The following is a 26,130-nucleotide window of genomic DNA, read 5'->3' as shown; positions in this document are numbered from 1 at the left end:
CCTAGATGACTGTTCACTTTAGCCCATAAAACACAAAAGCTATTTCTGCTTAAATTCTGTATTTATCGTCTTTAATGTTATATTGATGTGCATAATTAATCACAGTGTTTTTTTTTTGTTAAAATAAGAAAAATTAAAATGTTTTGAATATTTCACTTGAGAGTATTACTGTTGCCACCATCTGTATTAGAGGGAAATAATTGGTAGGGTGGCCACAGGGGTGGCCAATGATTGGCTAAGGGTGGCCATGGGTACCCCTGACCCCCCTTCTATCTCAGCCCCTGGTGTTGACTAAGTGGGTTTAAAACATATCAATACTAAACTTATAGATTATTGTTTTTAAAACAGGCATTTAGAATCATGTTTACCACAACTCTTATTTTAAAGTTTTGTTTGTAATCTTAAATCAAATATTTCAGGAATTTCTGTTTGGTTTGAAGTTGTAATGTGAAAAACATGTAAATATTCATGGGGTGTTTATACTGTTGCTTGGCCCCACATGCATGGTGAATTCGTCCTGTTTCTCCAAAGGAGGAATTAGGTTTTTTGCTGGCCTCATGAGGTCCCCCTCGCGTTGTATTCGAAACGGTTATATGACCTGACAGCGTGAGGTCCACTGCTGACAGTGATCCATAAGGAGGGAAGGTTGCGATTGTCAGGGCGATGCTGTCTTCCCCAAATGCTTGCCAATGGGTTGGCCGCCTGCGCCGCAGAATAGCTACCGGCGAAATAACCGTCCTTGCGAGTCAAGCGTGGAAGACAAAGGACGACAAAAGCAGGAGCCTGTCTCTAAACATGCGTCTGAGGCTGCAGACGCGTATTTTCTGTCTGTAAACATGGGATTGGTGGACTGCAGGCGGCTATATTCACACATCCAAGCCCAAAATTTGTTTTTCTTTTTTTATATTCACATTTATTATCTCTTCATTAGTGTTTTCAGCAGAATCATTTATTTAACCGAAATGCTGTCACTGGGGGCATGTGTGTAAAAATGATTGGTGCTTTTTTTTTTTTTTTTTTTTCCTTTTGCCCTCTCCCTCCCTTCCTTCCACGATCTCTTCTGTGTATTTATTTATTTATTTTTTCTCACTGGAGGTGTTGTCTTTAGTAGTTCTCAGAACCAGTATCGCAATGGAGGGATGAGATAGGAGAGAAATGGGTGTGGATGGAAGAAAGATGCGCCACCGCGGAGAGGAGGAGAGAGCTGGAGTCTGAGCGCGCGCCAGGGTGGGATGCGCTGCTTTCAATGTAAAGCAGGCATCAGTAAACACAGCCACTTCCGCTGAAATGCCTAGTTACTGTATTCGATTTTTATTCCATCCTTATAGTAGACTTTTTTCTTTTTATATAAATCTATTGGTTGAACTGAGAATGATATTACATCACTGTGTGATTGTTTGTTTCAAAGGTTAGCAATAAGATTTCTTCACCTTAATCAAACTTTATAATAAGATGTTCAGTGTGTTAGAAGTAAAAAATCTCCCATTCCACTTTATACCTTTAACTAGACTCCAAACTACAAGGAAATGCAAGTGAATAAATGAACAAGTTCTGAAATATTTCCTCGGTGCAACTTTCTGGGCTAAATAAAAAATTGAGATATATTTATTTTATTTTATTTTTTAACTATTTCTGATGTTTGCTTCCCTGTTAATCTAAATAACTGCTGGATTTCTTCATGAAAAATCTGAGTTACATCGTTTTACCTCTTAGTTGATGACAGAGACATACAGACAATGACAAAAGACTTGGCATATAAAAAGGTATAAAATAAATAATTTTATTTTTTTTTTAGGCTTGTGTAAAATTATATACTTTTTTTGCCTTCTTCCTCACTGCAAATAATAATTAATAGGCCAAAAAAATAATACTATTAATTTATACAAAGAAGTAGAGGAAGAAGAATATGTGGTTTTACTTTGAAATCAAACATGTTCGTTTCCGGTTTTGTGTGTGAATGTTTCATCTGCCTTGTTAGTCTCACAGCTCCAGCGGCTGGGAAACACACCCGTCAGCAACGCGCTTTGGAGTGAGGAGAGGAAAAAAACGCATCACGGACAAAGGAAAAAAGATGGGTGCACCGTGGAGCGTTGATTTCATCTGGGCAGCGCGATGGATGAGCCGCTCCTCTTACATTCACTGGGAGACCAATTAGTCCACCTTAATGAGGTGCTGGGATGCGAGATACTGCAAGCAAAAAAGGCGGAAGGCTGCGTTTAATCCGTCTGAGGATCCTGTGAGCTTGCCATGGCTGTGACGGGGACATGCAACTGGACAGGGAGGAATGTGCCTTTTTATTATTTTGTGCTGTTTTCCTTATTTTGTGGCCTTGCGTTTGGACAGTTGCAGTATTCGATAACAGAAGAACTGGAAAACGGAGCTCTGGTAGGTGATCTGGCGCACGATTTGGGGCTGGATATTCGAAGGCTCTCCACCCGTAAGATCAAGTTAACCTCCATCAGTGGGAAGCGGTACGTTGTTGTCAACCCTAAAAATGGGAAACTGCTGGTCAATGACAGGATCGACAGAGAGGCGCTGTGTGATTCACCCAGCCCCTGCATCATTGATCTGGAGGTGATGGTAGAAAATCCTACAGAGGTGCACTATGTCAAGGTGGAGGTTTTGGATGCAAATGACAATGCGCCGCAGTTCCCCAGAGATGAGTACCAACTGGAAATAATTGAATCTGCTATGCCGGGATCTCGTTACCCGATTGAAAACGCCCAGGACCCAGATGTTGGATCCAATTCTGTCCGCATGTATCAGCTCAGCACAAACGAGAATTTCGCGCTGGTATCAAACAAGCCCTCCCTTAACACAAAGCACATAGAGCTAGTCCTTAAAAAGCCCCTTGATCGTGAGCAGACGCCTTACCACCAGCTAATTCTAAGTGCTGTGGATGGTGGAATACCTGAAAAAACAGGGACAGCCAAAATCAATATCCGGGTCCTGGACTCAAATGACAACAATCCTGTTTTTGACAGTTCAGTCTACAAGGTGAAATTGTTTGAAAACTCCCCCAAAGACACGCTGGTGATCAAACTAAATGCAACAGATTTGGATGAAGGCACAAACGGAGAGGTTTATTACTCTTTCAGTAGTTACACCCCTGAAAGAGTGAGACAGATGTTTAGCATGGACACCAATACAGGTGAAATAAGAGTGAGGAGCAATGTTGACTATGAAGAGACCAACTCGTATGAGATGTACATCCAGGCAATGGATAAAGGCCCGGGAGCTGTTGCAGCCCACTGTAAGGTGGTTGTGGAGGTTGTGGATGTGAATGATAACGTCCCTCAGATAGTGCTGTCATCTCTCTCAAGCCCTGTGAGGGAAGACGCACGTGCAGATACAGTTGTAGCCCTCATTAGTGTCACTGATCGGGACTCTGGCACTAACAAGCAGGTGACCTTAGAGATCCCAGCAGGCCTTCCATTCAAGATCAAGTCATTCAGAAACTACTACACCCTGGTTACCTCAGCCTTCCTGGACCGCGAGACCACTGATGCCTACAATGTCACTCTGAGTGCCACGGATGGAGGAAACCCTCCTTTATCTTCCCAGAAGACGATACAAGTGGATGTTGCGGATGTTAATGACAACCCGCCACGCTTTGAGCAGACTTCATACACAGTATATGTGACTGAGAACAATGCCCCTGGGGCCTCTTTGTGTACTGTGAAAGCTCAAGATGCAGACATCAAAGAGAATGCACGCATTACCTACACTGTGCTCAATGACAACAACCACGGCATTCCTGTCACCTCATATGTGTCTGTGAAGGCCGATACTGGGGAGGCTTATGCCCTGCGAGCCTTCGACTATGAGTCACTGAGAGAGTTTCATTTCCAGGTCAAAGCCCAGGACGGGGGCATTCCTCCACTAAGTAGAGTTGCTACTGTCTACATCTACATTATGGATCAGAATGACCATGCTCCACTAATAGTAAGTCCTGCTGGCAATGGGACACGCTCCTTAGAGACAGTTCAAAAGAATGCAGAGCCTGGTGCCTTGGTGACCAAAGTTGTGGCATATGATGCTGATGCTGGTCCAAATGCTTGGCTGGTCTACGTACTGGAGACAGCCACTGACTTGGACCTGTTCAAAGTGCATGAGCACACTGGAGAGATCCGGACAACCCGGAGAATCCTGGAGGACAACTCCACCTCTTTTGCTCTTACAGTTTTGGTAAAAGACCACGGAGAGCCAGTTCTTTCCTCTACTGCCACTATTAATGTGGCAGTCATGGAGGTGGCACCAAAAGTTGCACCTGATACCAAGAAGGTAATGCGACCTCATGCCACGCTGTTTTTCTCAAACGTTACTCTTTATCTTATTGTGGCTTTGAGCGCCACAACATTTGTATTCTTGGTCACCGTGGTGGTGCTTGCCATTGTCCGTTGCCATGCTTACTGCACCCAGCCTGGTTCCTGTTCTCCTTGCTGTGGCTCACAGAAGCCTCCCCCAGATGGTGGAAACAGCAGTGTCAGTGCAGGCGGGGGAGGTGTCGGAGGGGCCGCAGGACAGCCTAATAACAATGTGGTGCTTCGAAGAGACCTGAAAGTGGAGCCTCATTACATTGAGGTGCGTGGGAATGGCTCACTGACAAAAACCTACTGCTACAAGACCTGCTTGACTGCTACTTCTGGCAGCGACACCTTTATGTTTTACAACACGGGTCGGCCAATCAGTGGCACCTGGGGTAGTGGTGCTGACCGTTTCTTCACTAGTGGAAGTGGATTTGTACGGAGACTGAGTATGCCTGATGCTTCTCTTCAGATCTGCCCAGAGGTTGGTCCTTTTATTTTGAATTAAAACATGTATATATTAATAGTTTTGTGAAGCTTTTATATTTCAAATTTGAAATGTGTGTGAGACTATTATGATTATATTCATTATGGGTATTTTCTTTATCCTGTCGTCTTGTGAATCAAATGTATGCAGACTTTGTTGCTCAGGACTTATTCTGCATTAGTGTCACTCCTGATGCTTTTCCACACCAGAATGTCAAATTTTTTTATTATTTAATACCCTTTAATTTCTTTTAATCTCATTAAATTTTTGCATTTGCAATATCTTCAAAATTGTTCTAGATTAACTGTAGTTGGAATGTTTCGAGGATGGTTTTGAATATTCCAGATTTTTTTTACCCTTTTCAACCCTTGATCTAAAGCAAGTTCACTATTCATTTGAGGTTTGGTTAGCCACATTTTTTTGTATCTAAAATCAGCAATTTCACTGTAAGGTTTAAACATTTCAAAATCACTAAGAAAAATAGAGCTATTGGCTAATGCTAAACACGAAAGCTTGATAAAAAAAAATAGCCTATTTTTGTACTGGTTAGTTCCATAGAAATATAATTCAACTGTTTAGCAATAAAGTTTGTTACATTCTGGATTTTAAATGCAGCAATTCATGTCTACTGAGACCTTCCAACTTTCAGACTAGATATATCAGTAGCAGACAGATTTACTCTAGATATTCACAAACCCACACACATCAGACTGATAAAAGACATGAGCACTCAGGGACAGGGCTAAACACTTTCAGCTGTCAAATTCGAAGATTAAGTAATAATCTGTCAAAAAGAATCTGTCATATTGGCTCAGCACAGCCATGTTTAAAATCTTTTTGCTGCATTTGCTGTGATGGAGTGACACAAGTGCAGCCTTCCAACCAAATCCTGACCTGGGATGTGCTTGATAAATAATAGATGAAGCCATGGCCCTGCACGGCCATGCACACTATGAGATCAAATTAAACACACTCTCTACTCTCCCTGTCTCTCTCCCTCTGTGTTTCTTTCCATCCATTGCTTCTCTTCTGCTATTTCTTCCTCATGCTCTCTCAGCCAAAAGCTCCGAATGCTGACTGGCGATATTCTGCATCATTGAGGGCAGGGGTGCAGAGGTAAGCTTTTTTTTCCCCTCCCTTCAACTTTATGTGAACTCTTAAGATGGTTAAAGTTCTTTAATGATTTCAATCATATCTAAATCAGTGCCTCACTAATACGCAAGGCTCTGATTTAGATATGTGCAGATAAACTAGTTTTGTGAATTAAAACCAATAAATGTTTCCAGGATGCAATGTTTAGTAGGTGAGACCGGGGATGATTGCAACACTTTTTCCTTGAGTATATCTAAGTCCCTGATTTTTAAAATACTTTTATTCAATATATACCTAAGTGTGTTTAATACAATGGTATGAATTACACCACTTTAAGTATATAACTTACTTGTTAATATTAATTTTTTTAATATTATTAATAACAAAGACTCTGTCCTCCTTTGTCATAACCTACCAATAAACTGGGTTAGGCTGTAACAAATAATGTGCTGTGTTATGAAAATGAAACAAAAATGGTAAGAACAGAAGCAATATTGTAGAATGCATTGCAGGGTGAATGAAGTTCACTCCTGCTTCATTTAGGTGTGTGTGTGTGTCTGTCTAGCCCTCAGAGTGAGGACCATTTTTCCAATTTCAACATCAAATTGAGGACCAGTTGTTGCAAAGTGGGAACATTTTGGCGGTCCTCACATGCTATTTTGCTAATGGTTAGGTTTAGGGCTAAGGTGTCAAATGGGTCAGGGGTGAGGGTATGCATTGGTAATGGTTAGATTTAGGGTTAGTTTTATGGGTAGGGCATAGAATGGGTTGAAAATGACTGAAAATCAATAGGAGTCAATGGGAGTCACGCATGGTCCTCACTATATATAGCAGAATGTGTGTGTGTACAGGAGTTGACAAGAACAAATCTTACAATATCAGTTCTTTTTGTTCATTTTTTTATCAATCTGTTTTGTTGTTATTTTGTGAGAGAGGTTGCTGGCAATGCTTGAATGCAGGTTTGGTGGACCCAAAGACTACCCAGGAACCATCTTTTTTGCAACTTGCTTTTTCAAACGACTCTTTAGATCAATATGCACAAATATTTCTTGGACTAGCTACATTTTCAACCAGAAATAATGATTTGAGTATAGCTGTTATTGTACTCAAAACAGATTTGATATTTGGTAATAAAAAAATAGATATACTTTTGACCCTTGGAATCAATTTGTTAACTATAAAATTGAAGCTCACTACGTGAGCTCACAGTAGATGATGGATGGCTAAATAGTGAAAGAATCATGTGAATTTTGTCTTTTTCTTGACTGTTAAATATCTCCCCATGTAACATCATCTTTGGTCTTTCCTATTGATAAATTGGTCGTTAGATTAAAGAACAATGTTAACTGTGCTTCTTCAATGAATGTTTACACAGACATTGTCTTGACTTCAAAACTGGGCTAGGTCACGAAAAATAATTCTCAAAGCTTTAAACTTCTAACAAAGCATCATAGAAATTATTATTAAAAAAAATACATGACTGCAAACCTAGTAAAGAGGACTTTCCACCATAGTCAATCAACCAGGAAAACTTTAATCAGAGAAATAGGCAAGAGCTGTGCAGGTATTCTACAGGAGCTGTTGAGATCTAAGCAAAGTTCAAGTGGGAGAATTGGTTAAAGGGAAATGATTTAAGCTGGCTTTAATGTCAAAGTGATAAGAATCATTAGTTGTTAAATGAAAAGCACAGAGGGAAGTATTTGTAGTCTGCCACATGTACAAACCTGTTAGATTACAGCAAACATCTGAAAGATTTAGCCCTGGTCAGATGAGATCAAAGATGAACCTTTGGCAATTATGCGATGTATTTAGTTTTTTCCTCTAAAGGTTTAGACATTCACACAGATTGAACAATGGCAAATTTACTTTATTAACTTGAATAATTCACACCTTACAGAGCAACTTATCTGTATTGTTACCTGTCATCTCATGACCAATATTAGTGCTATAGAGTTAACCACTTTGAAGTATTTAATTTACCAGGGGAACAAGTCCTTTTTTGTTCATTTGGGCACAGAGAATAAGTAAATAAAATAGTTCACTACTTCATGATCTAATTAAGTGAGCAAAAATCTGCTTGTGGAATATTGCAGGCTAATCTAGTAAATTAAAACTGTAATTTTTTTCTCTTGCTATGGCTAAAGCTATAATTGCAACTCCTTAATTAATTTTTTTTTTTCTTTTAAGTAAAACAGTAAAGGTAAAAACTTAAATTGGTGTAAGGCACCAATCAATGATGGTTTCTGTTTCAGCACATTAAAGAAACTGTGTTAGTATCCCGTCTTCAATACAGGGGCCCTAACAGGGGCCAAGACCAGTTTATTTTACTAGAGCATTGGATAATAAGTTTTGCTATGAGGAGAAACCTAAATCAAGAAGTTGAAGATTGAAGATTTTTGAACAGAGATGCACTAACCTTTTAACCCCATTACATACTATGATAAAACCCATATGATTGTTTACTTTTTGCGTTAACTTTAAAATGTGCATCAATAAGTATTGTTTCAAATGAGATTTTTCAATTCTTACACACACTGTAATCTCATTGTAATATGCATTTTAAAAAAGACACAGCAGCATCATATTACTGCTCAGCATCTCTCATTTTCAGTAACTGCTTCTGGGTATGCCCCAGAGTTTGTTTGAACCTCTGTCCTCCTCCATTGGGGAAAAAAAGCCTGAACAGCTCTGCCTGTGGATCCAGTAACCGCTTTCCTCTGCAGTGTGGTAATATATAGGTCATCAGCATTCAAGTATCCCCCCACCTCCCCTTCCAGTTCTTACGTATGGAGCATGAAGGACAAAATGAGCTGACGATGACCTTTCTCAGATTATGTGATGCACACAAGATAATTTCTGCTGTAAAAGCTACCTCCCATGGACATCTGTCCCTCTCATATGAGGCAGTTTAAACTCATATGAACTATATCTTCTTTATCATAAGCTTTGATTATTAAATTAAATCCAAAAATACTAACTCATTGGCAAACTGATTATGGAAATTGCATTTAAAGATGACTAATTGAAGCTTATACCCAAATTCTTACAACAGGTTGGTTTATTATGTATCTGCTTATATTTACCAGAATATTTCAGTATTTAAGGAGATCAAAACAACCTGAATAAAATGCAACTATGGTTATAGGTCAGGCAAACATTTCTAAATGTGTATTCAAAGAGCATCTCCATCTGCATACTGTATGACGACAGCTGGAACATCAGGAACTAATGAGTTTCCTTCACATCCCCACGCTTTGTACACATTTTTTCTAATTTCATGCTAACTGTGCTTACTGCTCACTTGTGCGATCATCGAGTCCATCTAAGTTTGATTTAATTGGATATTAGTGTTAATTTCTTATGGTGAGCAGGAGATCATAGCATGTATGCTGTCATCAAGTCACTGTAACACGACATGGATTAACACAAATCATCACTGCAATTTTCTGCTGCCATCTTTTAAAGTGACAGTGCTTATAACATACATAGACACAGAGGTGGGTGATATTATCCCTTAACCTCTGCGCAGGCATGATTGGATTTGTCAATCTGCACTGTTTATGTTGCTCCAAGAGGATGGAGCAAATGTCAGTTTAAAGTACCAGTCAGTAACATATTTATTTTATCAAGGTATAATTATTTCTTAATATTATGTAATACTGAAATTTGCTTATCCACGATTATTAGAATCACAAAAAATAAAGACTTGAAAAATCTCACTCTGAAATGATGAAATAAAAGAAAAATGTATAAATAAAACATAGAACTTTTTAATTCTGCTTTTAAGGGATGTAACAATTTGTATATATATTTTTTAAATACATATATAGTCATAGTGAGGGTTATTCCTCTTAGAACATTTTGAAAATCATTAAGAACTTGATCAGGTTCCAAAATAGTTCAATTCTCATTTCTTGCATACATAAAAACAATTACACTGATAATATTTATCTGACTGTACTTATTCTGTCCACACATAGCTTTGTCATTATGTTTTCATTTTTAGCTTGATCAGTATTGAATTGCAGATGCTGCAGTGTTTTTTTGTTTACTGGGGTTTGAATTTAAATGATTTAAAGGGCAGCAACTATGTTAAAGCAAAGGTTTTCTGTAGTGACAGTCAGATTCTAGTCAAACCTGCCTAGCTCATGTCAACTCACAAGTTTCTGTGAAGCAGTTCAGTGTTCATGTTTTAGATGATTTTTTTTATAGAAATCCCAAGCCATTTCATGAAAAGGCATTGAATCTAGAATTTATAATGCAAAGTTCTCAATTGAAATAACAAAATGAAACATGAACAAAATCAAAGAGTCTACCTAGTTTCTATAATGTCAGTAAGTGCTATTAACTTATGTATGAATAAGATATGATTTTGAGCAGTAAATCTACCCAAAAGTCAATCTTTATTTAGCAAACCTTACAGGTTTTAAGACAAAAATATTTGATACATGGTCTGTTTATAGTTCCCCACCTTTTCCAGATTAAAACCTTTCTGAAACTTCTGTTGTTTGAGATAAATGCAAAAAGAGATACCATATACGCTTAATATTTTTTTTTTATTTCATTATGTCAAAATAATATGCTTTACTTATTTGCTTGATACTCATACTGGCCCTAGAATTGAGTTAAAGTATTAAGTGTTTTCTGTGGTGCTTTAAAACCTCAATAACAAAGCAGCTTCAGCAAGCATCAACAGTGGTTTACTGCAGTGTTCTTTCCTCCATTAAGGCACCCTTATGTTCTTATGATATATCTTTGTAAACTGTTGTTTGGGGGATTTTGAAAGCATCAAATGAGACAAATGACAAATGAAATGACAAAGATTTAACTACCTCTGATTTCATTAGAATATTACTAGACTTTTTTTTCTTATTATTATGATTTATTCAACTTAAAAAGTAAAAACTCAAGTCTTTTATTCATTGCACACAAATAGTCATGTCTTAACCATTTTTTCAGGTTTTATATATATATTAGGGATGGGACGATTTATGAAGACAGTCAGAATCGTTCGGTTCGACTGTCTCGGTTCGGTTCACGTGCGTTTCGTTCGGTTCATGCGCTGCTCCTTTTTCTCATAGAGGAAGCGATTACACTCCAGAGCAGAAGGTGGCAGTGCTGCGACCAAAGCCAACCGCTAGTAGTAAACAAGAAGAAGAAGAAGCGAAGCAGCTTAGCCGGGTGTAGCAGGGGAAAAAAATAAGTTGTCAATTAAATTAAAAATGCTTCGAAGCCCTCGGGCCCTAATTCTATTTTGATCGCCCCTGTGTGCACTCTGGTAACTGTGCTCCTCCTTCTGCCTCTCAGCGAAAACAAGCAGCTGTGTGTGTGTCAGGCATAATGTCTGTGTGTAGAAAATGTGTGTGTTGTGTTTCCGTTTGCCTAGGGACAGAACTCAGAACCATTTTTGGACTTTACTGGGTGGGTGGGAGGTGGGAGCGGGGGGGGGGGGTTTACAGCACTAACCTTTAACATGTTAATTTCAAGACATAGTAAGATGTAAATATATTAATCAATATATTTGTTATAAAATTGACCAAAGTTTTTCCCTTTTTACACACATTTGAACAAGAAGATCAACACTGCATATATTTACAGCTCCTCTCAAGGTTCACCTCCAAAAATCACAGCAACATCGATAGCATTTGCAAACCAACAAACAAAATATAACTAAAACCAAACACTTTATAATCGTCTAGACCAGATTATTCGTATTTTCTTGTGCAAATTATTTGTATTTTCTTTTTAGAAAGTTTTATTATTGTTTGTCTTGTAGTATTTTCTGATGACTTTGGTCCCACTCATTACTGAATTACTCAAAACGCATCCAAATAGTAAGAACGTGCAGAAATTCAACTTTTTCAGCAACAGATTTCCTGCATACCTTTCTTATCATATGTCCGGACGTGGATGCATAGAGAGAATCCAGTTCTTCATGGGATTTTATGTTTGTTGTCATATTAATCTATGTTTTAACATAACTGTAATCTAATTATCTGCTGTTTAATTCTCCTATTGATCTGTTTATACTGAAACATAATAGAACAAATATTTTATACCCCAGACAGACATGTTGACATTGAACAAACAACATAGAACAGACAGACAGACAAAGAACATAAAGACAGACACACACATAGACAGACACATGCCGGCTTCTAACATAGTTTTGTTTATAACAATATGTAGTCCTGCTTAAAGCTGCAGTCTGTAACATTGAGGAGAGAGCAGACTTCGACTGAAAATTTGAAGAAAAACAGGTTTCACGCCACTCCCCCACCCTCTCTGCTTCACTCATGCCCCACCTCCAAGCTCCACCCCTCTCACAGCATCTGCGCGGGTACCGCATGCGACCAGAAGGGGGGGGGGGGGGGGGGTATTCATTGACACTCCATCAGACGCTCCTCTGGCTGTGATTGGTTGTTTTGACTCGTCCCGAATTATTCTTTCCAGAGTGAAATACAGGCAGTAGGCGGTACCAATTGAAGCAGTTTTTTTCACAGGTTACATATCACATGTACTGCTGTCTGGGCATAGGGACAGTTTTAGCCAATATGACAAAAAAGTGATTTTTAAAAACTTACAGACTTCAGCTTTAACAGATACATAACGTCGTGGCATTTTTAAGCTTCCAGCGTGTGTGTGTGTGTCAGCGCACACACAGACAGGCTCATAGGACAAGGAGTGAAGAAGAGACGGGAGGGGGCTTTTGCTAAAAAAAACTGTTTTGAAGCTGTTAAATGTTGTCTTTCCCCCACCTTTAATCCATTGTGGGCGGCCTTTTATAGGCTCCACAACGCACTGTGTGGATGCATGTGCACGACTGGACGCTCTGAAGAACTTCCTGGAAGTTCTTGGCCTGTGACCCGATTGCGTGCGAGTCAGCCAGTAGGAACCCTGTTTTTGCCAAGATTCGTACGTGACTCCCAGCTTGTAGACTCTCTGTTTACATGTTGCATTCTCTGTGTTGCTAAGTGGACATAAGGTCAGAAACAGGACTACATAACGCAGTACAACTGCTTCCATATTTGGCAAGCCAGCCAGATATTTATATTCTACAGCATTAGAGACTTTATTATTGCTAAGACTCATACTTGAACTTCAAGATGTACTGTTTTGTTGCTAAGTAAGTATAGAGCAATGTTGTAGGATATATTCTGATTCTGATTTCTGATATAAGACAATAAAACTGCTACTACATTTCATAGTCTTCTTTTCAAGGTGAAAGGGAAACTCAGGTAGGGAAAAACGAAGGACCCCGACTTTGCTGAAAGAATAGAGAATCAATGAGACATATCTACCTATTGGTCCAAAGCCTTATGATTTGAAAGAATTGAACTTTGCCTGATTTTTGGAAATCAAGGTGGCAGTGTTTGAAGTCAGGCTAGAGAGGCACCAAACATTTATTGTTTAAGTCCAGAAAAATGTTTCCATTGTCAGTGATGTTTTTATCCATATGTCATTTGTTTTTGTTTTTTACGTTCAACAAAGTCAAAAGATGAAGTAGCTATCAGTCTTTTTTAGAACACCACGTTTCCTTCTCCTGACAAGCCGTCACAACTAATAACATTCGTAGCATCGCTGTGCTGTAATAGAGAACGCTGGCCTAAACATAAACAATGAAGGGGATCTATGGATTAAGGGGAAGGAGAAGATGAGAGACACAAGAGTAAAGAAGCAGAGACCTGAAAAGCAGCCGAATCCCGAGCGCCACTGGCTGATATTATGAGTTGCCTGCTTTAATGCAGTAATCCATCCAGAAGAATTCCTAACCAACAGTTGGGTGCATATGCTGTGCACTGCTGTGCATGAAACATCCCATCTTTAGTATGTCCCAAGTTTTTATATGAAAAATTATTTTTCACCATATCATGTAGCCTAATCTTATTGTAATCTTATTGTAATCTTATCTGTAAAGCAGTGATCAATAACAAAAATAGATGAACTCTTGAAAAAATATCACTCTCTAGTTAGATGATAATCAGTTGTTACAGAAACATCTCTTTTTTTTTCTTTTACTAAAAGTCATAAACAAAAACCCAAACTCCAAAAAAACTAATTATGCAAATTATTGCTTTTGTGTTTGATCTGTCTTCTAGTTCTGTCCACATGGAGGAGTCCTCAGTGATGCAGGGCGCCCAAGGGATGCTGGTCCAGAACTGGCCTACTGTCTCCAGTGCTGCAGGTGAATGCTCATCGGGATGTTCTTTTATTAAAACAGGACTAAATTAAGTTTTTGGCTGATAATCTGAAACAAAACTATCAAGCAACATTTCATTTTAGGAGAGGGTATCTCTACAATCTGAATCCTGGACTCAATTTAACAAAATTGCACATTACAAATGTGAAACCTTTTAATATTTCCCTTTGAAAAATGAAAATAAATAGCTGAGTATCCAAGACAAAAATCACATATTTTAAAAAAATGCATTATAAAAGTTAAAACCTGGGTATTAATGTCTTGGATTAATTCTGAGTTTAGGCATTTTTTGTCACAGAACTGATAGGTTTGTGTGTTAAGCTCAATATTTAATCTTAAGCTATATCAAGCATAATACACAGATGCAGAATCTGAAGCAGTTCTTACTATCTAACTCTGAGCATTTATATGGATGAATGAACTCTCCAAAATGTCAGTCTTCTTCTTTGGTAACCTTTATTTTAGGCATTACTGGCAGGCAAAATATAAGCTTTATAGAACAAATTATACCACTTTCCCAAATGTAAAGGCTCAGATATAAATTAGATTTAATACAGAGACTTTGCTTTGATTTTGAACGGATTCAAAAGAATTATTGATATGATGTCTACATCTTTTTGCCCGGGTGGGCATAGATGAGATTTAGATTAGAAGCCAAATGCCTGATGTGCTCATCCAGAGCCAGAGAAAATCAACAGTATCCTCCCATGCAGCCAGGAGCATGGTGAGCTGCTTTTTTTTAAGAATGCAGCCTTTTCAATAAGAAATAACAAATCCTGAGTAGGTGGCGTCGTTGAAGGTATTAGGATTTGTTTTAGCAGTAGTATAAGGTTTTCAATGCCTTACAGTACAGAAAAAAGGTCATCTCATAAATGTATTTGTTGTTTAAATTGCTGTTTGTTATAAAAACAGATTTTAATATAAGGTAATAGTATTTCCAACCAAAAAACCTCAGAAAACAACACAAATTTAAAATGCATTTTTCAGTTGTAAGGAAAATTATATTTACTAATTATAGCTATACCATATGTGTAGTTCAATTTGGATTCTACACAGTATCCATCTGGAAAGCCTCATGTGGAAATTGTTCGCAAAATGGAAGGACACTACAGTTCTTCAAGTTGATTGGATGCCTGCTTTTAGCCAATCACAGCAGCAGTAGCAGCTGTGACGTATCAGATTCTTGATTTGTTTCCCCAACTGGTGGAGTAAAATGACCAAATCCGGTCTGCCTTCAATCCACAAAATCTCAAATCGTGTCCTTTTGCTCATTTCTCAAAAAGAAACAGAGTATTCCATCTAGAACTGGTGCAGAACTAGTCTACGTGTTGACTTCATACACATCAGCACATTTCATCCTTCCCAGACATTACTGTATTGAGGCTAATGCATCTGTTGGCTTCATTTTTTCAGGATTTTGTGAATTCACAAATCTCACAACAATTTATCTGCCTTGCAGGGCAATCACACTCATTTTTGTATAAAGATATTTTTTTAAATAAAAATAGCATTATACTGAGCATGACGGTGAATGCAGTAATGTAGTCCAATTTAGTTTGATGGTCTGAGTCTGCTCTGGCTGATAACCCTAACCTGGACTAAGTGCTATGACTAAGTAAATTCTACTTTCTCCTAGAAATTTCTTAAAAAGAATATCTAGTTATGGCTTTTTGAGCTCGGCTCAAGAACTTATGTTAGGAACAGGACAAAAGCAAACCTCTGGATGTTAAAAAAATTAAATTAAGATTTTTGGAGCTGCTATTGTCTACAAAGCACATTCACAAAAAGTAATCCTTAGACATCTTAGATATCATTGGTTCTGCACTGCCTCCTAAGTGCATTTCAAACAGTGATGATTATTAGCTTATTTAGACCCTCTTGGACAATTTTATTATTAATATTGGAGATAAAATATTAATATTGCAGATATTGCAGATATATAACAGTACAAAAAATTTAAGTACTATTGACTTAATGTCAGCAATCCCTATCTGCTTCTGTGTAATTCACTGTATAGAGGCGAGCCTCATTTGCAGAATTTAGTCTGGTTCATTTGCTGGATTTCTTCTTCTATCTCTGCCCCCTTTTTTAACATTCATAACAATCAAATAAAGACTGCTAGAGTCACAAAAAGGTCAAACAACTTTTTTAAGAGCAAAGAGAGCCTTAGATTTGACCTGTGTTGCATCATTTGCAGAATCGTCTGCCTTGGAGCTAATGAATAAGACCACCTGGTACTACTACATTATGCTGAAAGTGGCAAAAAGGCCTGGAAAACTTTGGTGAATTATTGCAGTGCTGCAGAGTGCTCCCCTCCTTCAGCTGTGCTTCCATTCATTGATTTTCTGTCGGGCTGCAGGAACTTGAACAGGCTTGGGGACCTCAAGTTGAAGGGTAGCATGGCAGTGTGTGATAGATGGTCTCTGTACTTCTGTCTGTAGCTGTCGTTACTGGAATGTTTTCTTTTTTAAACAAGAAAGAAATACATGTATACAAATAGAATCTATAGTTTTAGGTAGCACTGCCCAGATCTTTCTCTTTCTGGCTTAATAAATAACTAAAACAGGTGCCTTTTTTGCAAAGCATTGAATATTGATATTGTCTTTAGATAATCTATTTAGCTAATGAATCTTAGTAATTGGTGATAATTTAGCCTGCTTTTTTTTTTTATTTTAACACTATTTAAAGGCTTAGACACTGACAAGACTGAGCTTGTTTTGGTGGCACATTTAAAAGTACCAACAATGGCACAGTATCATAGCTGCAGTTAATCTTCTTCAGTGTTGAACTTTATCAGCACACCATTGTGCATTTAAGTGCAGCATCCTCAAACTCACATTTTATATAAGCCGTTCAAGCCCACATGAGGAAGACATTTGTGTCATGCCAGAGGGGGACACAAGCTATTATCAGATATTGTACTAAAGAATCAGAAATCCATTAAAAGCAGTTTAAGAAAGAAATAGCAAAAGATGCATAGAAGGGAAAAAAGCAAAGTGCGGGGGAATGGAGGAAGAGAAAGGTTAAGAGGATTGTCAGGTTCCTGCAGTGGTGTTGTTGCTAGGTAACGACATGTGACTTGTTGCCTGGCAACACTGTCTAACTGAGAAATTGCTGCAGCAGCCGCACCCACCATCAGCAGGGAGCGGGTGAAGACAGTTTCCATCGCAACCGGCTGTATCTCTGAATGGAATTTCTGCAGACAGGAGAAGGGAAAAATACGGAAGAAAATACAGCTAGAGTGAATAGAAGGTGAAAAGAATGTGAAGTTAAGAGGATTCTAGTAGAACTGTGAAGCTTATTTATGTCTTACGATGGGAACTCATTGCATTTGATATGTGAACTCTTTAGGGATTCACTTGAATTAAGACTGAAAATAAACTAGCCCATTTTCTTTTAAATGTAGGACATCAGGTTAAGCAAAATGAGACTTCAGACACTCTTAAATCCTCCTCATGTGTCATGGCAATGTCCTCACAAGGAGCTGTACTGACCTGCTTACCAGCGGTTATACAATAATCCATTTTAGGTCCTCATATGAGGATATAGGCTCATCTGGAAAAAAATGGAAACATATTAGGGAACATGGAGGCTGACCTGAGGCATGACCTGCTCACAGAGACACTAAATTACAGACAAAGATTTCTAATGATCATTAATATCTTAATGAAAATATCCAAGATCAAGATTGTCACAGCAGCCCAAGAAGCTTTGGGATCTCCCAAGGCTTTCTATTCGAGCTTGAAACATGCCTCATTTTCTGATAGCAGAGCCAGACTTTACTAGAATCTTCTGTAGTGGTCCTATGCAATAGTTAAGCTACCTTTCTAAAAGTATTTTAAAAATGTTCTTTAAAATATTTGCTACTCATTTTCCGTCTCATCTCTAGCCTTTCTACATATTTATTCATTTCTTTATCTTTAAAATCCTAAACAGATTGTGGATGGTTTTGCCAGCACATGGCAGGCAGTTAAGCCAGTTTTAGGTTTGATTTCTGGCTGAACTGTTGGTGGATAAAGATTTAACACAAAAAAAAAAAGAAAAATGCCATCTGGTTATTTTTAAGCTTAATGGTGATCTCTTTCGCGCTGCCAATGTAGCTAAATCTTACCTGAAAGATACTTTGTCCTTTTTTCAATTTAATTTTCATCTCATTTGGTAGGACTAGTCACATTTATTAGCAACCCAGAAGCAGACGTGTTAAAGTTGTGGAATAAAATGAATTGTTGCAGGATCACCATCTAATAAAAATAATAATAATAATAAAAAAAAAGAAAAATGTTGTGCCATCCAACCTTTATCTTGTCTACATTAAGTCAGGGGACAAAAGGTCCTTTGTAACATTTTTTTTTTCTGTTTCTTCTTGCAAACTAATCGTCTCATCTTTCCGTTTGAAGAAAATGTGAGTGAACATTTCGATTTTTCTTTAAGCTAAGCAGAGTTTCAATAAACGTCTAATTAGTAATTTATGAATCTGTATTTATCTGCCAGCACAGTGAACAGAATGGCTTGGAAGGTATTAGAAAATAGCATTTTATATTTACTGCAAATATTTGAAAGAGTGAGAGAAAAAGTACTTTCAACCTACCATACCAAATATAAAAGCAGAGTTTAGCAAATCAAAGGAAAAGTCCGGCCAGCAAGGAACTTCACCATTTTAATTTGCGACAGCTATCGTTAAAGTGACAATGCCCAAGTGCATGGCAGTTGGATGTTGCAATAAATCTGGTAAAAGTGAAAAAACAAATTGTCATTACACCTTTCCGATTCATGATTCACGAGTTTGTCGTTGGATTGCCAACTTGAAGAGGGAGGATTTGCCATCGAAATTCTTGCCAGAGAAAAAACACGTCATATGTAGCAAACATTTCGAAGAAGAATGTTTTCAAGAGGACTTGGATAATAGCCAGTTGTAAACCCGATACCCACACACCAGATACAGCACTGGGACTTGTTCAACAGCCAATACAGCAACGTAACATCACAAACCGATAGGTGGCATTTAAATGAAAATGACACTTATCATTTATTGAACAGTATGTAATAATTTTATATTTAAAGTACTTTCAGAAGTTTTAGATAGGACAGAACACTCTGAATGATGTGGACTGGGTAAAATATCTCTCTCTGAACAAGGTGTGTACATATTGCTAAAGAAGCGTTTTTATTTTTCGCATTTTGCCAGAGTTGCCAATTGACTAGTGACTGACACTATATTTGTTCTGTAAACAATCTGTAAATGATCTAATCTAATTCACAGATTCATTAATTGTTTATCTTTGTGTTAAATAATAGCCACTTATAACAGAAAATATTAATGCAAAAAGAAAATCTACTGCCTAATTAGAGGATAGCATACTGTATACCCCAACTATGAATTCAATACAAATATATGCACAGGTTTTCTTTTAGATTTAAATCCCAAAGTTGCTTCAAAGTATGCTTTTAAGTAATTATCTTCCACTAGATATTTGCGATAAACATAATTGGTTTTCACAAATAAATTTTTTCTTATTATTATTAGCTCAAGTTTAAGCTTACCTTTTAAGATATGTAATGAAGCCTCAGTAGCAGAGTTAGCATTTTACCAGCTAATCATCTGAATTAAAGGTTTTATCAGCTGGATTTGATGTGACACCTTTGCAGACTGTTACATTTGGCACCAACTGAGAAAAAGCCTAAGTCTATGCTAAACTGTTTCCTCAATTAACTTTAAAGTGAAAATGACTTAAGTGTAATAAGTGTAATGTGTACCGGTAAATAGATTTTGTGTCTATGTACTTTATGTAACAATGAAGTAATTTACATGGTGTCCTCTGTGGCAAAGTATCATTATTAAGAACCAGTTTGTGTACGAAATCATTTAAGTGTAAGGTTGAACACACTAAACCAATTGGGCATGTAAATACAGAAATACATGGGAAAACTTTTGTCCATGTGGAACAACCCGAGAGGAAATTCTTACCAAACGTCATTTTAACAGGATCGCATCAAAAGGTTTTTGCCCCTCAAGGTAGTTTATCATTTTCTAAACATTGGCTGGTGCCATGATGACATCCACAACAGATATTTACAAACAAATGTAAAACAGAAATATTTTACATGATTGTTAATATAAAACAGATAAGCTTCTACTTCCTTTATGACACATTAAATGTTTAACTTATAATGATGAATATCACATTAAAATAACCTTTAGTTCTCAAGTACTAATGCTGCAGATTTATATTATCTAGTAGAATTATAACTTATTTGTGCTAATCTGCCCTAAAAAAAAGGAACTCTTCGAGTACATCAAGCTTTACAGTAGTTGTTGAGGTAACGGTGAAGGCCTGTTGGAATGCTACATGTTTTTAACTTTGTGTTTATTTAAACCTGCCCAAATCTGCACATATGTTAAAAAATCCTTAGCTTTGTGGTATTTTAAAGATCCTGATCTGTAGTTATTGATTTTATTCAAACTATGTTTGTGGATCTCAGAAAAAAAACACCACTGATGCAATTCAAATATAACACTAAAATACTTTGTTTAATACCCAGATTAATTTAAGACGGGACAGACCATCCTCTTGAATTTTATAATCCTCAGTAGCAGCATCATTACAGTATTACACCAATAAGTTGGATGATGTTGACCTGAGAAATGCGTAGTTCTTAAATTAGCTCAATCACGTTGGTCAGTTAAAATGTTTATATTTTCAAATAAATGAAAATATAGAAATTTTTGGAAATGTCGACTAAAAAAAAAAAAAAGCAGTTATACATTAGACATCTTTTTCGTTCTTGCCCAAATAAATTATATGCAAATCTCTTGATGGAGTAAAATATCAATGTTTTCTTCCTTGTGGTACAGTCACTCTATTGCTATGTTACCATATCATACAGTAGCTCTCTCTCTGTAAACTGGACACATCGATTGCTCCCATTATTGCATTTTAGGGGCTGATATAATCAGTTTGCAGTGAGTTGTGGTTCAATAACTTGCCACAGGTCTCTGTGTGATGTGGCCAGCTATTCATTAAATGGTTAAACGTGACACTTATAGAGGCTCACATATGGAACTCAGAAGCTATATAATATAATACTCTATATAATATAATAATCTGCTCTTTTAGTACTCGGTACATGTTATTCCTCCTGTTGATGATCTTGCTGCAGGGATCTAATGTGAGAACATAGTACACAGTATTGCAGATATTTTAAAAATAGTGTTTGTCCTGAAGGGATGGTGGTTAAAACACGTTCAGCACTCCAGCAATGTCACAAATAGCCTGAAAAGGAATTGAATTTAAAAAAAAAAGACTAAACGAAGCTTTTTGCAAGGACTCGTGTTTGATCTAAATAAAATCCAGACTGAAAGTAGGTCAGCGCTGAGGGAACTGGTGTGAGCCTGAGAGCACCGTGTCTGCGAAACCCGCCCACCCCCATCCTTCCCGCTGCCATGCTCTCATCCTTTCAAACACCCCTTTTCATTTAATTCTGAAATATCTGACCTTTTGATCCCAACAGGTAATATTCACACATCTTCTTTTTTTTTTTTTTTAAACAGCCTTCTTCAAAATTGGAAATAATAAATGAATAAATATAGATATATTTTGGCTTACTATTTTGGTTAATTTTTTTTGCAAACCCATTCTTTTGCTCTAGAGCCTGAATCCCTGTCCCTGGCAACCTACGCAGGGGGATTATGTGGCTGGCATCATCTAAATACAAAAACCAATCACGCAGATACGTTAAGCAGCTCTTAAGGTTATTACCTTGCTTTCAGTCATCTAGGGTGAATTGCAGTACTATAAAGGTCCACTCCCTCTGATTTTTAGCAGGATAGTAATAAAACTTATATAGAAAAATAAACAGGGGTATATTGATATATCCGTCCTATATTAGGTCTATTGGGAAGATCAAAACAAAAAAAAAACTGATTTTCTCTTGAAAATTTCTAATTAAGTCATATAAAATAAAAATAAATTTTTTTGTCTTATCACAGTGAGGAAAGCACAAACTGCGTAGTTTATCTTTGGTAAAAAAAAAAACAAAAAAACCATCCTCTTCATCCGTGATGAGTATGCCTTTGAAAACACAGAGGACAGATTTAGGTGCCAAATACAGAACTGTTAGCAGCTAATAATCAGCTAGCTTTAGTATTCTTTGTTCACAATGCTATTTAATTTCCAGCCCGTTACCCTCCTGCCTTCTTTTTATAACATGTCTCTAAAATTTTGTGAAAATGTAAAGTTCTTCAGAACTTACAGAACAAACTTGTCCAACTAAATACAAAAATGTTTGTGGTTGTCAGGTTTAAAGTACTCACCTCAATAGGCTTATTTTCTCAGACAAAGCAATGTTCTGACAGCCACTGGAGAGTGCTTTTTGCAGTATTATTCAATTTTAATATTGCAATACTGTCTGCGATGAGATCTTCCTAAGTGCTTATAAATAAAGAAATAGCTGTTTGTGACTAGCTAAATACACTCTGGTGTTATATTCCTAGTTTTCTTAAGGAGTAGTAGTTTAATATCAAGTAATTTGTTGAACATTATATTGTTAACGTGCCTACATCTGAAAATAATGTGAAAATAATAGTTGCACCATATGTACATTACTTACTATGCATCAAGTTTAAAAGACAAAGAAAACTAATGGAAAGTGAAATAATCTATCTAGTGAAAAAGAAACAGCTGCTTCTGTTTTGCAGCTTGTGTTGCAGATATGTAATCAAATTTTACTACTCCAGGGGAATTGTTTAATAACCCATACTTTAACTCTTATTAAATGCATCTGATTTAATCAGATTAGGGCTCCACTTGAGGAGTTCTGAATAGAGCATAATGAGTTTTTTATCAAGTTTTTCTTTTTTATTTAAATGCAAAACATTTACATATGTTTTTATAATTTTGATATAATTACTTAATATTACAAGTATAACTTATAATTAAAGTGGGTTACTCTGTCAGCTAAAGGCATGTTTTACAAGCTCTATTGTCCAATTAATGGTTAATCGATTACTACATTAATTGACCATTATTTCAATAATTGATTAATCACATTGATTCTTTCAGCCCTAAATCAGAAGCATACAATCTAAACAATAGAAACATTTTAGGATGAGTCAGCTAAGTGGACTAAGGCTTCATTCTAAAATGTATTAATGTAGTTATGCTTATTTTTTTCTCTGTGATTGCTCACAAGATAGATTAACACGCTGTATAACCTTTATGTGACCAAGAAAAGATTGTAATAGTTTATGAGGGGTGCATCGATTACACGTTTCTGGCAGATCACGGATTCCCATCTTTAAAAAGGCTGACATGCTGATCCCAATTTTGACCCTTATAGATTCATTTCTCTAATTGTCAGTTGTTATAAGATCACAGGACACAAGATATTTCAATACTATCTTAGTGAAAAAATATGAATCACTGCCTGCAAAACATTGAAACTTCTGAAATAACTGCTCTCAATTTCAAGGAATTGACAGTGGGTGTTTTTGAAACCTTTGCAGAGATAGATAAGGTTGATGAAGAAAATCAGTTTCACATCTTAGTATTGGCTGATCAGTGATCTTCCAAATTTAGAAAATGGAGACCGAGCAATCAGACAAAGATTACATGGAAAAACTGTTTTATGCAACTGCAGAGATACAACGCAATTAATTGAGGGGTCTCTCTATAGTAACCGAATGCTGTTAGCCACTTTGTGTCTTATTTTTTAACTGAATGTCATAAAACCACACTGCAGCTGAAAAATTTCTACTTTGCTCTATGAAATTAAAGAAAATATAAAAATGGGTGCCAAGCTAAAAGCACTTAGCCTCACACCCGCAACTATACAATATATCCACTTGGACCAAAACAAGGACAGCCAAATATTTCAGCCTGTTGTGCATGTGTCGGGATGTGTAGAAATTTGTAGCTGGACCCAAAATGCAGAGGCGGAGGCAAAGATAGTTTCTGGTGGGTTTAATGTTGAACGCAGTTGTATTAAGACGACTAACAGGACAAATATTGGAGTAGGGATCTGTGTGGGAACAGGTGTGCAGAGAAAGAACTAGAAAAAATCCAATGGGAAGGAAGGGGACACTAGGGGGCAATGGAGAGCAACTGGAAAATAAAACCTAAAGATAACTGTAGACAATAAATGACAAAATAAAACTAGAATAAAGACTAAGGAATGTTGAACAGGAGATAATAAAAAAAAAACACCAACAGGAACAGTAAGACCAAGAAGTAATTCAGAAGTAAAAACAAAATAAGATAAATCCAAGCGAAACTGAAAACCCAATGTGAAAACTAAACAGAACAAATGCATCCCAGAATGGGATGCAACATTAATTTATTTGTTAACTGTTGCTGACAGTTGCTACTACAGTGATATTTGACCAAAATTGAGATGTATCATGAAAAAAACATGAAACGTGGAAAATAGTGATATTTTACCAAAATTAAGATTTATTATGAAAAACACTTAAATAACTTCAATTTGTAATGTTTTCAAAGAAGTACAGAATAACAACTGATTACTCAGTAATCTATTAGATAACTGACACAACAACCATATTAAACTAAATTTAGAACAAGCCTATTAGCTTTAAGACATGTTTAAAAAAAATTCAGCTCTGTCTTTTTAGATCGTTGCATGTAAAACTGCAATATTTCTTAACTAAATTTCTTAGCTGTTTCTATTATTTGATTATTTTTGTATTGTTCATTTTTTGTTCTTTTGATATAGTTTTGTTCTTTACCTTAGGCATCAAATATATAAAGTTGACATATTTTATGAACCAAGAGCTTTTAAGAATATTTAAATAAATTGTAGCTTGTTTTGCTAATGATCGATTATTATTTAAACAAGTTGTTTGTCTTATGATCAATGTCTTTATTATTCTCATAAAAATATCTTTTTAAGATATAGTTCATACTTCTTAAAGTTTGCTTGTAGATACTTTAATTAATGAGTAAATGAGATTACTTGTATTGCAAAATGTTTCTTGAACTTTTACACACTCCATTTAAGATAAAATAAACTTAAAATCTAAATAAATGCCTAGCTTAGATTAGTGATGATACTATTTAACATGTATTATGTCTTTTAGATGGAGAGGGGGGTGGAGAACTCTCACCCCCAGTGGGTGCTGGAGTCAACAGCAATAGCTGGCACTTCCGATATGGCGCCGGACAAGGCTACATCCCTCCTCAACCCCTGAAACCTGGGGAGATTCCCCCTGAAGCCTTTATCATCCCCGGATCTCCAGCCATCATTTCCATCCGCCATGACCCAGGCCCTGTGGATGACAAAGGTGACTTCATTAGCTTCGGCAAGAAGGATGAGGCTAAGAAGAAGAAAAAAAAGAAGAAAGACAAGAAGGACAAAAAAGATAAGGGAAAGGATGACAGTGGCGATGATTAGGGGGAAAAGTAGGTGACCAAAAAGCAGAGCTACTACATACTGTAATCTATCGTCCCAGTTCCAGAGCCAGAAAAATAAACCAAATGCACAATGTAACCAGGGGAACCATGTTTGCATAGACTTTGTACAGTGGCCAGAAGCTCATTTGATCTGCTTTGGCTCCCATATTACCCGAACTACAAATATTCTTAATCCAAAGACTGGACCAAATTCAAACAAAAAAAAAAACAGTTGATTTGTTAGATCAGCCTTCCTGTGATTTACCATCCAGTCCCCCAAACTGTTATCTGCTTTGTACATTGACAACAGAAATGCACCATAGACGGTGCTCTATTTGTATCTGACAGCTGTCAGCTGAAGCTGCTGGTGTCAACATATCTGGCACCCTTTCATTTATCGCCAAGCCAATGTGAAGTCAAAGCCACAATGAAATAAAGCAAATGAAATGGAAGCTTTCATCTTCAGTATTTCAGAGGGCTTTTAGTAATTCAAAAGTCTTTTGTAAAAAAGGGAAAAAAGAAAAAAGTTCAAATATTTCCTATATAGTTACCAGGAGATAAGCACCTTTAAGAGGATGAGGTGGCTGAGAGAAGTTGGAGCACGCTCTAACAGAGCTGTATCGTAATGAAGCCGCATAC

General features: G+C 36.9%; 1 protein-coding gene across 2 annotated transcripts; it reads left to right on the top strand.

The window, feature by feature from the left end:
• The first annotated feature begins 1,975 nt into the window (after positions 1-1,975).
• On the top strand, positions 1,976-25,722 carry LOC119788111 (protocadherin alpha-C2-like). 2 transcript variants are annotated; one of them, XM_038292266.1, is made up of 5 exons: positions 1,976-4,791; positions 5,852-5,910; positions 13,986-14,071; positions 18,484-18,488; positions 25,179-25,431. In XM_038292266.1, the coding sequence occupies exons 1-5, from the start codon at positions 2,248-2,250 to the stop codon at positions 25,287-25,289; spliced, it is 2,805 nt and encodes a 934-aa protein (XP_038148194.1). In that variant the 5' UTR covers positions 1,976-2,247; the 3' UTR covers positions 25,290-25,431. The 2 variants fall into 2 exon arrangements, with proteins under 2 accessions (XP_038148194.1, XP_038148193.1); XM_038292265.1 differs by lacking the exon at positions 18,484-18,488 and having other exon boundaries at positions 25,179-25,722.
• Positions 25,723-26,130: the final 408 nt, after the last annotated feature.

Source organism: Cyprinodon tularosa, unplaced genomic scaffold (genome assembly GCF_016077235.1).
Source record: "Cyprinodon tularosa strain WSP-4 unplaced genomic scaffold, ASM1607723v1 ctg31, whole genome shotgun sequence".
Taxonomy (NCBI): Eukaryota; Metazoa; Chordata; class Actinopteri; order Cyprinodontiformes; family Cyprinodontidae; genus Cyprinodon; species Cyprinodon tularosa.
Note: the sequence above shows the minus strand (reverse complement) of the source record. Positions and strands in the feature narration are given on the sequence as shown.